Source organism: Carcharodon carcharias, chromosome 29 (assembly GCF_017639515.1).
Source record: "Carcharodon carcharias isolate sCarCar2 chromosome 29, sCarCar2.pri, whole genome shotgun sequence".
NCBI lineage: Eukaryota > Metazoa > Chordata > Chondrichthyes > Lamniformes > Lamnidae > Carcharodon > Carcharodon carcharias.
The window spans coordinates 6048019-6063895 of NC_054495.1; the positions used below are offsets into that span (position 1 = coordinate 6048019).

Genomic DNA, 15877 nt, shown 5'->3' on the forward strand with positions numbered 1-15877 from the left:
AACTGTTTACAGTGACTCCGGATGTGGTCTGACCAGGGCTCCGTACACCCGGAGCATGACTTCTACCCCTTGTATTTTAGTCCTCTAATATAATGGCCAACGCTCCATTAGCCTTTTCAATTGTGTTCAGTGGTTGCAAGCTAAGTAACTGTACTGTCGCTAGAGGACAGTACAGAGCACCAGTCCTGCCAACATGAATGGAGAAATGGTCAGCATTGCAGACGAGGCAATTAGCAGAGGCGCATCGGGAACAAAGGGCTCAATTATAATGTTAGAGGGGTATGGTAAGGCAGGTATAGGGAAGCTGTTACCCCTGGTGGGGGGAGAAAGTCAAGAACAGTTGTCTTCAAGTAACAGTAACTTCAACCCTACAATTAAAGTCAGGCGGACCAGCAGCAAAATCAAATTTTCCACAGGAATTGATAGACTAAAAGACAAGCCGGGTCCATCTCATTGGGTCTTCCAACGTCCCACAGTTACGTGCTATAATGATCGTGGCATCTTAGGGAAGTTGTACTGGCCTTGGATGGAATGCAGCGCAGATTCAGAACAAAGGGTTACATTAGGAGGGAAGGCCACACAGACTAGGCTTGTATTCCCTCGAGTACAGAAGATGAAGGGGTCGTCTGTTCGAGGTGTTTAAAATGATTAAAGGATTTGATAGGGTCAATAGAGAGAAATTATTTCCTCTGGTGCTGAGTTGGGGTGGGGAGGTGACGGGAGCCTAGAACAAGGGGGCAGAACATTTAAAATGAAAGCCAGGCCATTTGGAGATGTCAGGAAGCACTTCCTCACATGAAAAGGAGTGAAAAACTGGAACTCAGTCTCCCACCAACCCCCAACAGCCTCCTCTTATTCCCACGTAACAGGCTGAAGGGGCCAAATGGCCTCCTTCTCTTCCTGTGTAACAGGGAGGGGCTGAATGGCCTCCTCCTCTTCCAGTGTAACAGGCTGGAGGGGCTGAATGGCCTCCTCCTCTTCCTGTGTAACAGGCTGGAGGGGCTGAATGGCCTCCTCCTCTTCCTGTGTAACAGGCTGGAGGGGCTGAATGGCCTCCTCCTCTTCCTGTGTAACAGGCTGGAGGGGCTGAATGGCCTCCTCCTCTTCCTGTGTAACAGGCTGGATGGGCTGAATGGCCTCCTCCTCTTCCTGTGTAACAGGTTGGAGGGGCTGAATGGCCTCCTCCTCTTCCTGTGTAACAGGCTGGAGGAGCTGAATGGCCTCCTCCTCTTCCTGTGTAACAGGCTGGAGGGGCTGAATGGCCTCCTCCTCCTGTGTAACAGGCTGGAGGGGCTGAATGGCACCCGCCTGTTCTTCTGTTTCCTAGGTGTTAGGTGGCCCTTCACAGTCTTAAACAGAGCAGGGGGTAGTGACAGAGTACACTGTACCGATGCCAAGCCGTCTCGCACTCAGAAACAGCAGAGGGCACCCTGCCCCATGCAGAGCCCACCCAGTGCACAGTGCCCTCACACCCACCACGGTATCCATTTCTGAAGGAGAGTCATACGGACTCGAAACGTTAACTCTGTCTTTCTCTCCACCAATGATGCCAAGCCTGCTGAATTTTTCCAGCAATTTTTTTTTGTTCTTGTTTCATGGTATCCACCAGGCCCTGGTCAGGGGCAGTGAGCAGTAGCTACATCCTCAGTGAGGACAGTGGGCTGCCAGAGGGCTAGTGTCTGTCCTGGTGCTGCAAGCTTGGTGGGAGGCCAAGTGACAGTCGCCCTGCGTGTGCTTGTGGGTTTGTGGGCCAACCAACGGCTCTCCCTGACAGCGCAGCACCAACCCAACAGGGCAACAAAGTCTTCACGCTCACCACAGGAGCGACGGAGATGGAGGCACATGAGAAAGAACTGTGCAGAGAGGTCTCGAAAGTGGAATGTCAACTCCAGCTGGATACAGAGGAGGGCAGCATGATCCCACAGCTAAATCCGGGCTCAGTAATAGCACCCTCACTTTGGAGTGTGGGCGAGCGGTGGTGATATGACAGCATGAAGAAGAGTTACATTATAGCCTGTTCAGGCTAACTGAGCTAAACTGGTTTTCATGCTCCACATGAGCCTCCTGCCACTCCCTCTTCACCTCACCCCATCACCGTGTCCTTCTATTCCTTTCTCCCTCGTGTGTTTATCCAGCTTCCCACATAAATGTATCTATCCCACTCCCTGTGGTAGAGAGTTCCACATTCTCACCACTCTCCGGGTAAAGCAGTTTCTCCTGAATTCCCTATTGGATTTATCTCAGGTTTATCTCATGTTACTGGACTAGTGATGCCCCGTCTCCACCACACTCTCAGGCACTGCATTCCAGATCCTGACCACTCACCGGGTGGAAAAGTTTCTCCTCATGTCTCCATTGCTTCCTTTACCGATTGCCTCAAATCTGTGCCCTCTTGTTCTCGATCCTTCCACCAATGGGAACAGTTTCTCCCTATCTACTCTGTCCAGGCCTCTCATGATCCTGAATACCTCTATCAAATCTCCTCTCAACCTTCTCTTCTCCCAACTTCTCCAATCTATCTACATAACCAAAGTTCTTCATCGCTGGAACCATTCTTGTAATCTTTTCTGCACTCTCTCTAATGCTTTCACATCCTTCCTAAAGATTGGCACTCAGCAATACTCTAGTTGAGGCTGAACCAGTGTTTTATAAAGATTTAACATAACCTCCTTGCTTTTGTACTCTATCCCCTATTAATAAAGCCTAAGATGCTGTATGCTTTATTAACTGCACTCTCAACCTGTTCTGCCACTTTCAATGATTTGTGCACATATACATCCAGGTCCCTCTGCTGCTTGCAGCCCCTTTAAATCCATACCCTTTATTTTATATTGTCTCTCCGCATCCTTCCAACCAAAATGAATCACTTCACACTTCTCTGCATCGAATTTCATCTGCCACTTGTCCGCCCATTCCAGCAACCTATGTCCTCTTGAAGTTATATATGTGACCACCAGGTAGCTGCTCTGTGAAGCTATCCAGCGCAAGATGCTCAATCACGCCAAACTGGTTCAGGAAAGCAACCCACCATCACTTTCCAAGAGGATGGGAGATGGGCAATAAGTGGCACCTTGCCAGTGATGTCCACATCCTGAGACTGAATCAGAAGGCTGTGGGGCTGTGACCTACTCTGGGAGTGGCGTGCAAGGGGAAGAAGCTTTTTGACATAATTTTTGAGCTCGACGTTCAACCAGCGGGCCTTGAGGAGCTAGAAACGGTGCTGGTGGAGGGGAAAAAATGCTTATTTTCCAGGTTGTTTTAAAATTAAACTGGCTGAGCTGCAGCCAAGCGATAATAAAAACAATGATGACTGAGGGAGGCCTTGGACAGCTAGCAAAGTGAGATCATGGAGAACTTGGTGATCTGCAGGCCTTTCTCACAGACTTTCCCATCTTGAAGGCAATGGCTTCAACAGTTGAGACTTGCGAAAGCTATTCAGCCAATCCACGGCCCCACAGCTCTTGCTGTGGCCCTTCAAGTGCTGGAAGTTTGCCGGAGGACATCTGAGGAAGATGGACAGCACCAGGACGAGTCTGCTCACGCAAACAGCTCCGTCCGGGGATTGGACATTTTGGGCGAAGTCGAACCCCGATTAGACCAAAAGAGATCGTCAGGAGATCAGCTTGGCCCTCCTTGGAATAAAGGGCGAGAAAGAGACTGTTGAGGTAACCTCTCAACCTGTACGGTAAACTCATTACTCGAGCTGAGGAAGGAAGAGCCTGACTGATCATTGGGAGGAGGATCCATATTCAACACAAACTGGCCCCTCCAAGGTGAATGTATGACCACCAGCTCTTAACACATTGGGACATTATGTTGTGAGAGTATTGTACTACTAGGATAGGGTAACGAGGGCATTGCATTGCCAGAATGTTGTATTTATAATCGTGTGTTCAAATAAACATACCTTATTAGACATACGAAGCTTTGGGCGAGTCATTGTTCCTTTAAAATTAACAGGTCAAAACTAACTATTGCTCTCGAGTTTCTCTCTCTACTGAGGGGAATATTGCAGCGTTCAATGGGGAGAAGGGAAAAGGGAGTGGGTTGGGATCTTGCAAAGGGGGCCCATCGATCAGCACAACAGGTTATGTTAATGCTGCAGGCAAGAATGACCCCAGCTCACACACTCTCTGTTGACCTTGGGCGCCTCTCTCCCAGGTTTTGGCAGACTTGCCAGCACACCTGGGTTTCTTCTTTCACTTCCAATCACCTGATCAGCAAGTCGGATCACTGAGGCGTGGAAAACAGGAGAGGAACTGCAGGGCAATTCCAAACTCCAAACCCAATCACTCCAAGGGAAGCAATTCTAGACATGAACAAAATAAGACAGGAAGCATGTTCACTTTACATTGCCCCAGTGTATATGAACATACAAATTCAGAGCAGGAGGAGGCCATTCGGCCCCTCGAGCCTGCACCGCCATTCAATAAGATCAAGGCTGATCGGATTGTAACCTCCCGCCTAGCCTGATAACCTTTCACCCACTTGCTCATCAAGAATCTATCTACATCGGCCTTAAAAATATTCAAAGACTCTGCTTCCACTGCCTTTTGAGGAAGGGGGGTGTTCCAAAAACTCACTACCCTCTGATAGAAAAAAATTCTCATTTCTGTCTTAAATGGGCGACCCCTTGTTTTTAAACAGTGACCCCTTATTCTAGATTCTCCCACAAGAGGAAACATCCTCTCCACATCCACCCTGTCAAGACCCCCACAGGAACTTAAAGGTTTCAATCAAGTTGCCTCTTCCTCTTCGAAACTCCACTGGGTACAGGCTAACCTGTCCAACATTTCCACATAAGACAGTCCACCCATTCTGGGTATTAGACTAGTAAGCCTTCTCTGAACTGCTTCTAATGCATCTACATCCTTCCTTAAATAAGGAGACCAATATTTCAGTTACAATTCTCATGCTTGTGTTCAAAGCCCTCTGTGGCCTGACCCCTCAGTAGCGCTGTAACCTTCTCCAGCTCCACAATCCCACCAGGTTCCCCTTACTCCACCATTGGCAGTCATGCCTTCAATCCCACCAGATCCCAAGATCTGGACGTCCCTTCCTAACCTCTTCGTCTCTTCATCTTCCTCTCAAGCGACAACCTGTATTTCTATAGCACCTTTATTGTGGTAAAGTGTCACAAGGCATTTCGCAGTAAGATTATCAGCCAAAAGTTGATACCCATCTCAACAGGAGGCATTAGGACAGGTGACCTAGAGCTTGGTCAAAGAGGTTGATGTTAAGGAGTGTCTTGAAGGTGGAGAGAGGGGTAGGGAATTAAGCTGAAGGCACAGCTGCCAATGGTGGGTTGCTTAAGAGAGTCCAAAAATTGGAGGAAAGCAGAGATCACTGAGGCTGGTAGGGCTGGAGGGCGTTACAGAAATAGAACATAAATAATGGATGCTGAAGTAGGACATTTGGCCCCTTGAGTTTGCTCTATCAGCCAATATGATCACAACTGTTATTCTATCTATGGGGAGGTGTGAGGCCATGGGTGAATCTGAACACAAGGCAGTGTAGGCTGGGAGCCAATAGTTTTTTTTTCATTTATTTGTTCACGGGATATGGGCATCACTGGCTAGGCCAGCATTTATTAGCCACCCCTAATTGAGAAGGTGGTAGTGATTTGCTTTCTTGAACCGTTGCAGTTCCTGTGGTGTAGGTACACACGCAGTACAATTAGGGAGGGAGTTCCAGGATTTTGACCCAGCGACAGTGAAGGGACGGCCGATATATTTCCAAGTCAGGATGGCGAGTGGCTTGGAGGGGAACTTCCAAGTGGTGGTGTCCCCCATGTGTCTGCTGCCCTTGTCCTCCAGGTGGCAGAGGTCGTGAGTTTGGAAGGTGCTATTAAAGAAGCCTTGGTGAGTTGCTGCAGTGCATCTTGTAGATGGTACACACACTGCTGCCACTGTGCATCTGTGGTGGAAGGGGTGCTAATCAAGTGGACTGCTTTGTCTTGAATGTTGTTGAGCTTCTTGAGTTTTATTGGAGCTGCACTCATCCAGACAACTGGAGAGTATTCCATCACACTCCTGACTTGTGCCTAGTAGATGATGGACGGGCTTTGGGGAAGTCAGGAGGTGAGTTACTCCCCGCTGAATTCCCAGCCTCTGGCTACAAGAGCAGGTCACAGTATTTATATGGCTGATCCAGTTCAGTTTCTGGTCAGGATGTTGACAGGTCACAAGGGCAGTGAGAGACGGGTGAATGGGACTTGGTGCATGTTCGGGTAAAGGTAGCAGAGCTTTGGATAAACTCAAGCTCACAGAGGGTGGAAGAGGAAACGCTGGTCAGGAGAACTCCTTCTTAAATCCTTTCAGTTTTACCCAGCGTTTGTCCAATCTTTCTAATGTTTCCTTCTTTGTCTCCGCATCCATTTTCTTTCTGCAGTTTATGATGTCAAAGACATTGCTGAAATGTGAGATGTGGTAAGAGGCTCTCCTGCTTTTAATTCTCCAGAGAGTGCTGGGTTACAGCTCTACATGTATCAACTGACTTCTCCAACGTGCACCGAGTGTCAGTAGTATAGTTGACCGAGAGGTGCCTGTGATACCCCATCCTGAGGTCGACTCACATTTGTGTTCTGGCTAACATGCAGGATGGTCATACTGCTGCAGCACAGGGAGTGTCCACCAGCACCAAGCACCAGCCAGCAGCTTGGATCTGCTCCGCATTCAGAGTGGGGGGGTGCCCAGGAAAGAGAGCCTGGAGAATGGAGCCTGTGAAGGGAGGGAGGGAGGGGATGGGGAGCACCTACATTCCCACTGGTCCCTCCTCTGCTGAACCTTCCTGCAACACGTCCCAGGTCGCTCGCTCTTGGACCACCATTATACTCAGCTGGAGAGCCACACCAGCCCAGTCTCAGCCGGTCTTCAGTTGGTTCTCAGTGCATGTAACCTCTCCCACACATTCTCCTGGGCAACAACCAGTCCGCTTTCCACTGATTTTCCCTCTGCAGCCCACGGGCACACAGAATCCAGCAGTCTCTTTATCAATCCCAAGCTCACACAACCTTAACTGTAATTCAGTACCATACCTCAATGTTATACAGTGACAGATCTGTACCCACCAGTACTGTACCTCAATGTTATACAGTGACAGACCTGTCCCCACCAGTACTGTACCCCAGTGTTATACAGTGACAGACCTGTCCCCACCAATACTGTACCCCAGTGTTATACAGTGACAGACCTGTCCCCACTGGTACCATACCTCAATGTTATACAGTGACAGATCTGTACCCACCAGTACTGTATCCCAGTGTTATACAGTGACAGACCTGTCCCCACCAGTACTGTACTCCAGTGTTATACAGTGACAGACCTGTCCACATCAATACTGTACCAGTGTTATACAGTGACAGACCTGTCCCCACCAATACTGTACCCCAGTGTTATACAGTGACAGACCTGTCCCCACCAGTACTGTACCCCAGTGTTATACAGTGATAGACCTGTCCCCACCAGTACTGTACCTCAGTGTTATACAGTGACAGACCTGCCCCCAACAGTACTGTACCCCAGTGTTATACAGTGACAGACCCATCCCCACCAGTACTGTACCCCAGTGTTATACAGTGACAGACATGTCCCCACCAGTACTGTACCCCAGTGTTATACAGTGACAGACATGTCCCCACCAATACTGTATCCCAGTGTTATACAGTGACAGACCAGTACTGTATCCCAGTGTCATACAGTGACAGACCCGTCCCCACCAGTAATGTACCCCAGTGTTATACAGTGACAGACCTGTCCCCACCAGTACTGTACCCCAGTGTTATACAGTGACAGACATGTCTCCACCAGTACCGTACCCCAGAGTCATACAGTGTCAGACCCGTTCCCACCAGTACTGTATCCCGGTGTTATACAGTGACAGACCTGTACAATCCAGCACTGTACCCCAGTGTTATACAGTGACAGACATGTCCCCACCAGTACTGTATCCCTGTGTTATACAGTGACAGACCTGTACAATCCAGCACTGTACCCCAGTGTTATACAGTGACAGACATGTCCCCACCAGTACTGTATCCCTGTGTTATACAGTGACAGACCTGTACAAACCAGCACTGTACCCGTGTTATACAGTGACAGACCAAACCCAAACCAAGTTTGAAATGACACTGTGTAGAATTGGAGAGCTGGGTGATAGTTACAGTTCACTTTGGCACAGGGTGTGGATTTGGTCTAGCCTACGTGGAGAGTGGAGGCTGTGAGCTCTGATCCTAGCATTCATTGGCACTGCAGACAATCAGCACCAAGTACAGACAGACAGCATCAGGAGCTGCTGGACGCCTGCCCATAATATAATAACAATAGTTTACTTCACAAGGGCTTATACTGATAGTATATAGCTGTTACAGAACTAAGTCTATTATGGGAACTGCAGGGAGGCCACTGCATTTATCTGCCCTCTGGGAGGATGAAGAGTGTGGGAGGAGAAGTGAGGGAAGTAAAATAGGGAAGGGATACCACAACAGATCTGTTACTCAATTTGACTGACACAAAATGTTGAGAAGGAAGGAGTGGACTCACATATGAAGGCAGTGTATCTGTGTAAACGTAGGGTCTCTCTCTCTCTCTGTGTGTGAGAGAGGATAGTGATTGTGAGGGCAGTATGTGTGTGTGAGAAACACAGCCAGCACTGTGCTGGAAATGGCGGAGCTCCTGTGCAGAGACCGGGCAGCTGTGGGGGCAGTGGGTGCATTGGTGGGAGGGCTGTCTGGCTGTTTGTTGGCTTTGCAGAGATTTAGGTCCAGCAATCTTGCCCTCGCTGATCAGACCACCCACCCTGGCTCATGTGCTCACCTCACAAGTGGGGGCTCTCTCTAACTCTTTCCCCCAGCAAGGGTCAAAGGGTTGGGGAGAAAACTGAAGCAGTGAGGAAAGAGGCAGAGTTGAGGCTGCACAAGCAGTCAGGTCTTGGCAACACACGACACACACTGTGTGCAAACACTGAGCTCTTAAGCCCCCTTATGTTCTCCAATCCTTTAATACGGTTCTGTGCTTTTACCGCGTGACCAGGGTGTCCCCTCTCTTTCACGTGACTTGTGACAGTGCAGAGTGAACCAGGAATCAGACTAAACTACAGGGGGCCGGCGGGATGTCATCAAGCTGTCCGACGCTTGTGGATTGGATTGATGAGAAGCGGGAAGAGGTCAGAGTTCCACTCCCCTGCAGGGGAATCTGTGGAGAAGTTCTTGTGGAGAGGGTGGGGGTGGGAGCCGTTGTCTCTCTCCGAAGTCTCAGGTGAAACATTTTGGTGCAAAGAATGAGGAGATGCTACAAATTTAAAGGGGGTGCATGAAGAGAGAAATCTGGGGGGTTTTAGTGCACAAATCTTTGAAGGTGGCAGGACAGGTTAACAATGCAGTTAATAAAGCTGACGGGATCCTGGGCTTTACAAATAGAGGCACAGAGTACAAACTCCAGGAAGCTATGCTAAAGCTCCAATAAAACACTTGCATGACCCCAGATGAAGTATGATGTCCAATTCTGGGCAGCCGCCCATCAGGGTGGACATGAAGGCTTTGGAGTGAGTACAGGAGAGATTTACTACACTGGTTCCAGGGAGTTACAGGGATAGGCTGGAAAAGCTGGGGCTGTCCTCCTGAGAAGCAGAGGAGGTCAAGAGAGGGGATTGGACAGAGGTGTTCAAAAATCATGACCATGGAGTGAGCGAGGAGAAACTGTTTCCGGATAGCTGAAGGGTCGAAAACTAGAGGGCACAGGATTCATGGCCATTGGCAAAAAAAAAAACCAGAGGTGACTTGAGGAAAAACTCTTTAACGCAATGAGTGGTTTGGATGAGGGTCGCACTGACCTGACAGGGCGGGGGGAGGCAGAATCACCTTAAGCCTTCAAAGGAAAAATTGGGTAAACGCTTGAAGGAGAAAATGCTGCAGAGATGTGGGGATAAGAGAGGGGGGGGAGTTGGACTAACCGGGATTGCACTTGGAAAGAACCTGCATGGATTCAATGGGCCAAATGGCCTTCTGTGCTGCACTATTCTATGGCTCCATGATCCACTTGCCAGAGACCGGGTACTGTGGCAAGGAGACCTACTGCGACATGGAAGAGTGTCCAGTTAGCTCCATGCCTGGCTCTCTGGGCTGAGAGCAAATCTCGGAGATTTACAAGGACAGGAGGAGACTATTCCCCCTATCATATCTGCCTGTGCTGGCTGTTTGAAACAGCTGTCGTGTTGAGTACCGCACCCCCTGTTTTTCCCCATAGCCCTGTAAATTTTACATCCTCAAGATCGGTCCAACTCCCTTCCATATCTATGGAATCAGCTTCCCCCACCTTTTTAGGTCCAGTGTTCCAGATCCCAGCAACCCTCCTGAGTGAAACCTCTGGGTTTCTTTTTAAACCAATGATTTTAACTCTGTTTATTAATGCACACCCCAGAGGGGACAGGTTTTCTCCCCCGCCTCTATACTATCAAAAGCTCTCATCATCCTGGAAACCTCTACTGAGTCATTTCTTAACTTGCTCTGTTCCAAGGAGAACAGTCTGAATTTTTCCAGCCACTTCTCATAATTTGAAGTCCCTCATCCTTGGTAACATCCACCTCTGGACCTATTGTTAAGGCATTTGCATCTTTCCTGGAGTGTGGAGTCCATAATACTCTAGCTGAGGCCTAGCCAGTGATTGATGCGCACAGCAACATTTTCAGGCCTTACTTTGAAACAAACTGTTTTGCTGGAAGGACTGCGTGAAAATCTCCCCAACTTGCAGCAGTCGCTTGCCTCCGTCAGGAGCTCCAAGTCAGAGAATTCCAGGATTTCAGAATCCAGGTCACTCTGGTTTCAGTGCTCAGAGGCTGTATTACTGCCGGAGGCACCACCAACCCCTGTTCACGTGCCGTGGTAGATCCCATGGACACCACTCCATGGCCTTGACCCTTCCCACCTTGGTGATCTCCTGCAGCCTTGTGACAAACCTATTTGAAATGTCCCAAGCTGCTTCACGGGAGTGACTGTCCAACAAAAATGGGACACCAAGCCATGGAAGCAGCTTTTAGGACTTGTGACCAAAGCTTGGCCAAAGGGGAAGGTTTTAAGGAGTGTCTTAAAGAAGAAGAAAGAGAGAGAGAGATGTGGAGAGGTTTAGGTGGACAGAAGTCCAGAGCTTGGGGTCCCAGGGTTCTGAAGGCATGGCCACCAATGGTGGAACGGACAAAACAGAGGATTGCTCATCAATTCCTTTCAAATAATACTCCTGTGAGGCGCCTTACGATGCAGGGATCTCTGAGGGCTGTAGGGGCTGGAGGAGGTTACAGGGATAGGGAGGGCTGTAGAGGGTTGCAGAGATAGGGAGGGTTGTAGGGGATGGAGGAGGTTACAGGGATAGGGAGGGTTGTCGGGGCTGCAGAAGGTTACAGAGATAGGGAGGGTTGTGGGGGCTGGAGGAGGTTACAGAGATAGGGAGGGTTGTGGGGGCTGGAGGAGGCTACAGACATGGGGGGGGGTTGTAGAGCTGGAGGATATTATAGAGTTAGGGTGGCTTTTAGGAGCTGGAGGAAGTTACAGAGATAGGGGGGCTGTAGAGGATGGAGGGGGTTACAGAGATAGGGAGGGCTGTAGAGGCTGGAGGGGGTTACAGAGATAGGGAGGGTTGTAGGGGCTGGAGGAGGTTTCAGAGATAGGGAGGGTCGTAGGGCCTGGAGGAGGTTACAGATATGGAGGGTTGTAGGGGCTGCAGGAAGTTACAGAGATAGGGAGGATTGTGGGCGCTGGAGGAGGCTACAGAGATGGGGGAGTTGTAGGGGCTGGAGGAGGTTACAGAGGTAGGGAGAGTTGTAGGGGCTAGAAGATATTATAGAGATAGGGAGGCCTTTAGGAGCTGGAGGAAGTTACAGAGATAGGGAGGGCTGTAGAGACTGGAGGGGGTTACAGAGATAGGGAGGGTTGTAGGAGCTGGAGGAGGTTTCAGAGATAGGGAGGGTTGCAGGGGCTGGAGGAGGTTTCAGAGATAGGGAGGGTCGTAGGGGCTGGAGGAGGTTACAGAGATAAGGAGGGGAAAAGGCCATGAAGGTGCGTTAAAGACGAGGGTAGGCCGCACTAACCTGGAAGCCCAGACAGCGCCCATAGAAGCAGCCCTTGTGCATGGAGTTGGACTCGTGCAGGAAGTCCTCAGAGAGACCCTTCTCCTCGCCGAAGAACAGGTCACCGTGCTTGTTGGCGGTCAGGAGCTTCTGGGCGAAGTAGACGAGGGCACGAAGCTGGCAGAGGGCCGAGCAGTAAGCCTCAACCTCCATGCAGTTGTGGTTGGTCCTGAAGAAGATACTGCGGCGGTTTGTGGAGATGTAACGGGACTTGTGGATGATGTGCAGGATGCAGGAGCGCACCACCTTAATCAGGCTGCGGTAGCCATTGGCTGGCGTCCGCTCGTCAAAGTCGAAGATGGGGAAGACCGCTGCGAAGCCCTGGACGACTGCCTGTAGCCCACGGCCGTGCTCCTGGATCTGGGTGAAGGCCGTGACGAACCGCCGCCCCATCTCCGAGGGGTTCTGCCGGAAGAAACGGATGTTGTCTTCAGTGACGGAGTTCAGTAGGAGGAACATGGTCCGTATGTCCATGGATGACGAGGACACAGCGGGGGCTGAAGGGGAAAAGAAGGGCATGGCGATTAGAACTGCAGCGTCCCAGCATTCAAACGTCCCTCCTGCCCATCGTATCGCACCAGGAGGCCATTCAGCCCCTCGAGCCTGTTCCACCCTACAATCAGCTCATGGCTGTTTTGCATCCTAACTTCATTTCCCCATAATGGTTTGATCTCCCCTAATAGCCAACAGTCTTAAAATTTTCAATCCATCTTTCCAGCCTCAACAGCCTTTTTGGGTGGGGTGGGGCGGAGGGGGTCAAATTTGGAAGGACAAGAGCAGGTCTATGGGAATGGCTTCATCCAGGCCCCCATGATTTGGACCTATGAAGTTGGACAGTGCCAACCTTGACTTCAGGACATCCCTGAGAGTTTTACAGCCATTAAAGTACATTTGAAGTGTAGTCCCTATTGTAAAAGATAAAATATATCGACCGTTCCCTCATGGTTGTTGGGTCAAAATCCTGGAACAAGAACTGCGGGAGCAACTTCACCACACGGACTGCAGTTGTTCAAGAAGGCGGCTCATCACCACCTTCTCAAAGGCAGTTGGGGCCAGGAGCAACAAATGCTGGCCTTGTTCACAACCTGAAAGTGAATATAAGAAAATATGGATGGAAGGAGGAAGGACATTAGCTGAAGGGTGAGGCCAAGTGAGGTTGGACCTGGTAGTCCTTCTGTTGGTGGCCCACCCCCTGACATCATCCAATTTGGCCTCCGGCCGTGACATCATCATCCAAACTGGGCCCCTCCCGTTTACATGACCCAGACTGGGCCCTCCACATCACCCAGAGCGGACCCAGGATTTGAGGTTTTTGGTAGTGCGCCTCAAGAAGAATGCATTGGCCTTGAAGTGGAAAACTACACATTGACCATCAACGTGGGGATACAGAGCAATGGCGCCTGCTGTGGTTCAGTGGCTAGCACTTTTACCTCTGAATTAGAAGGTTATATCCCACTCCAGAGTACTGAAAATAATATCCAGGCCAACAGTACCAATAAGCAAGGGGGCGGGTTGGGTGGGGGGGACTGCCGGAAGGGACACAGTGGGAGGGGAAGGGGCACACAGTGGGAGGGGAAGGGACACACAGTGGGAGGGATCAGGGTTGAGGGATTAACCTTCTAAGGGAGCACCCTACTGTCAGAAGTACTATCTTTCAGCTGAGACATTAAACCAAGGCCCTCTTGGCACTATCAGAAGAGCAGGGGAGTTTTCCCCCTGGTGTCCTGGGGCCAATAGTTATCCCTCAACCAACATCACTAAAACAGATTATCTGATCACAACCATCTTGCTGTTTGTGGAAGCTTGCTGTGCTCAAATCAGCTGCTGCGTTCCCCTACGTCACAATGGAGACTCCACTTTAAAAAGTACCTCACTGGCTGTGGAACACTTTGGAAAGATGGGACATATCCTTGGATGAGCATCTCCTCAGGTAATCCGAGCTGGATAGCAGGTAATCTAAGGCGTGGCTCCTGGTCTGGCAATGCCTCAATTTTAAAATTCTCATTGTTACACTCAAATCATGGTCTTGCCAACAACCCTCACCACCCCCCACAACCCATTCCCAGCTCAAATTCTTCCAAGGTCTCTCTAATTCTGCCTTCTTGCACATCCTAGATTTTAATCCCTCCACCATTGGCGGCCGTGCCTTCAGCTGCCTAGGCCCCAAGTTCTGTAATTCCCTCCTGAAACTTCTCCACCTCTCTCTCTCTCTCCTCCTTTAAAAAGCTCCTTAAAATTTACATCTTGGATCAAGCTTCTGGTCAAATACCTGAATAGATCCCTATGCGACTCAGTGCTAAATTCTGTCCGATAATTGTTCCTGTGAAGCATACTGGTACAGGGGCTTCAGGTTAGGTTACTGGTCGAGTAATCCAAAGGACCGAATTATCGAGCGAGAGACAGGAGATCAAGTCGCACATTGGTAGCTTGGGGAATTTGAATTCAGTTAATTAAATAAAAATCAGGAATGAAAAACTTAGTGTCCAAGAAACTACCAGATTGTTGTAAAATCCCATCTGTTTCAGTGCTGCCTTTGAGGGAAGGAAATTGGCCACCGTTACCCAGTCTGGTCTACACAGGACTCCAGACCCATTGCAATGTGGTTGTCTCTTCTCTGCCCCCCTATAAGGGTTCAGGAAGCCACTCAGCTGTACCAAAATGTTACACTTGCAACAGGTCAAGGCAGCGACTCACTATTGCCTTCTCAAGGACAACCAGTGATGGGTAACGAACATTGGCCTTGCCTCTGACTTGCACGTCAAGGACAAATCAAAAAAGTGCCCGTTGTTGATGCTATAATCTGCAAGTACAAACTGCCGTCCTCCTGGCTCCCCCAGCACAATTCATATTAGGTCACACAACAGGCGTCATAAATAAAACCAGAAAGACACAACGGTAACAGTCCTGAGCTGGCTTCTTTCAACACTTTCCACCTGAGCTAATTTAGAGCAAAGGGCAGCAGCGTACGCAACACACAAGGATGTCACGGGAGAAACAGATCAGAACATGAATGACTGTTCCTCCCCTTCGCTCTGCAGTTGGACACAGTCCAACCAGTTAAAAGCTGGGTGGGGGTTAGAAGGATGCGGGTTATTTGACAAGTAGCAGAGCAAGGGCCTAAGAGAGCAGCATTCCTCAGTCAGTGTGCTGCTCCAGCCAGTGTCACACCCAACAGCCAGTGTCAATGGAGGGACGGGCAGCTACGTGGGCACACACCAGTTCTCACCCTGGTGCCTGACTATGGGCACGCTCAACACTTGGCTGAGTTTCACAACATTTCCGTGATGTTGTTCTCACGACTTTCCAATACAATTCACCCAAAATATTACATCTTAAGGGCTTAAGGGTTAAACAGGCATTTGTGGCAACCAACTTCAACAGAAAAGATTTAAGGCAGGTCGAGGTAATGCACAGAGAAGTGAAAGAGAAAGAGAGGTCATTTCCTCATGCACATAGAGATTGGATAGTTTATCATTACCTAAAGTACAGAGAGTGAGAGGGAGGGAGACAGAGAGAGAGAGAGAGAGGTAATTTCCTCATGCACATAGAGATTGGATAGTATATCATTACCTAATGTACAGAGAGTGAGAGGGAGGGAGACAGAGAGAGAGAGAGAGGTAATTTCCTCATGCACATAGAGATTAGATAGTATATCATTACCTAATGTACAGAGAGTGAGAGGGAGGGAGACAGAGAGAGAGAGAGAGAGGTAATTTCCTCATGCACATAGAGATTAGATAGTATACCATTACCTAATGTACAG

General features: G+C 49.5%; 1 protein-coding gene across 1 annotated transcript in view; it reads right to left on the bottom strand.

Moving 5' to 3' along the window:
• lipeb (lipase, hormone-sensitive b) overlaps window positions 1–15877 on the bottom strand; it is a 91652-nt gene that overhangs the window by 52042 nt on the left and 23733 nt on the right. The window contains exon 2 of the mRNA XM_041176758.1: window positions 12076–12611. Coding sequence (XP_041032692.1) covers window positions 12076–12611 — 536 coding nt within the window. The remainder of the gene's footprint in view (window positions 1–12075; window positions 12612–15877) is intronic.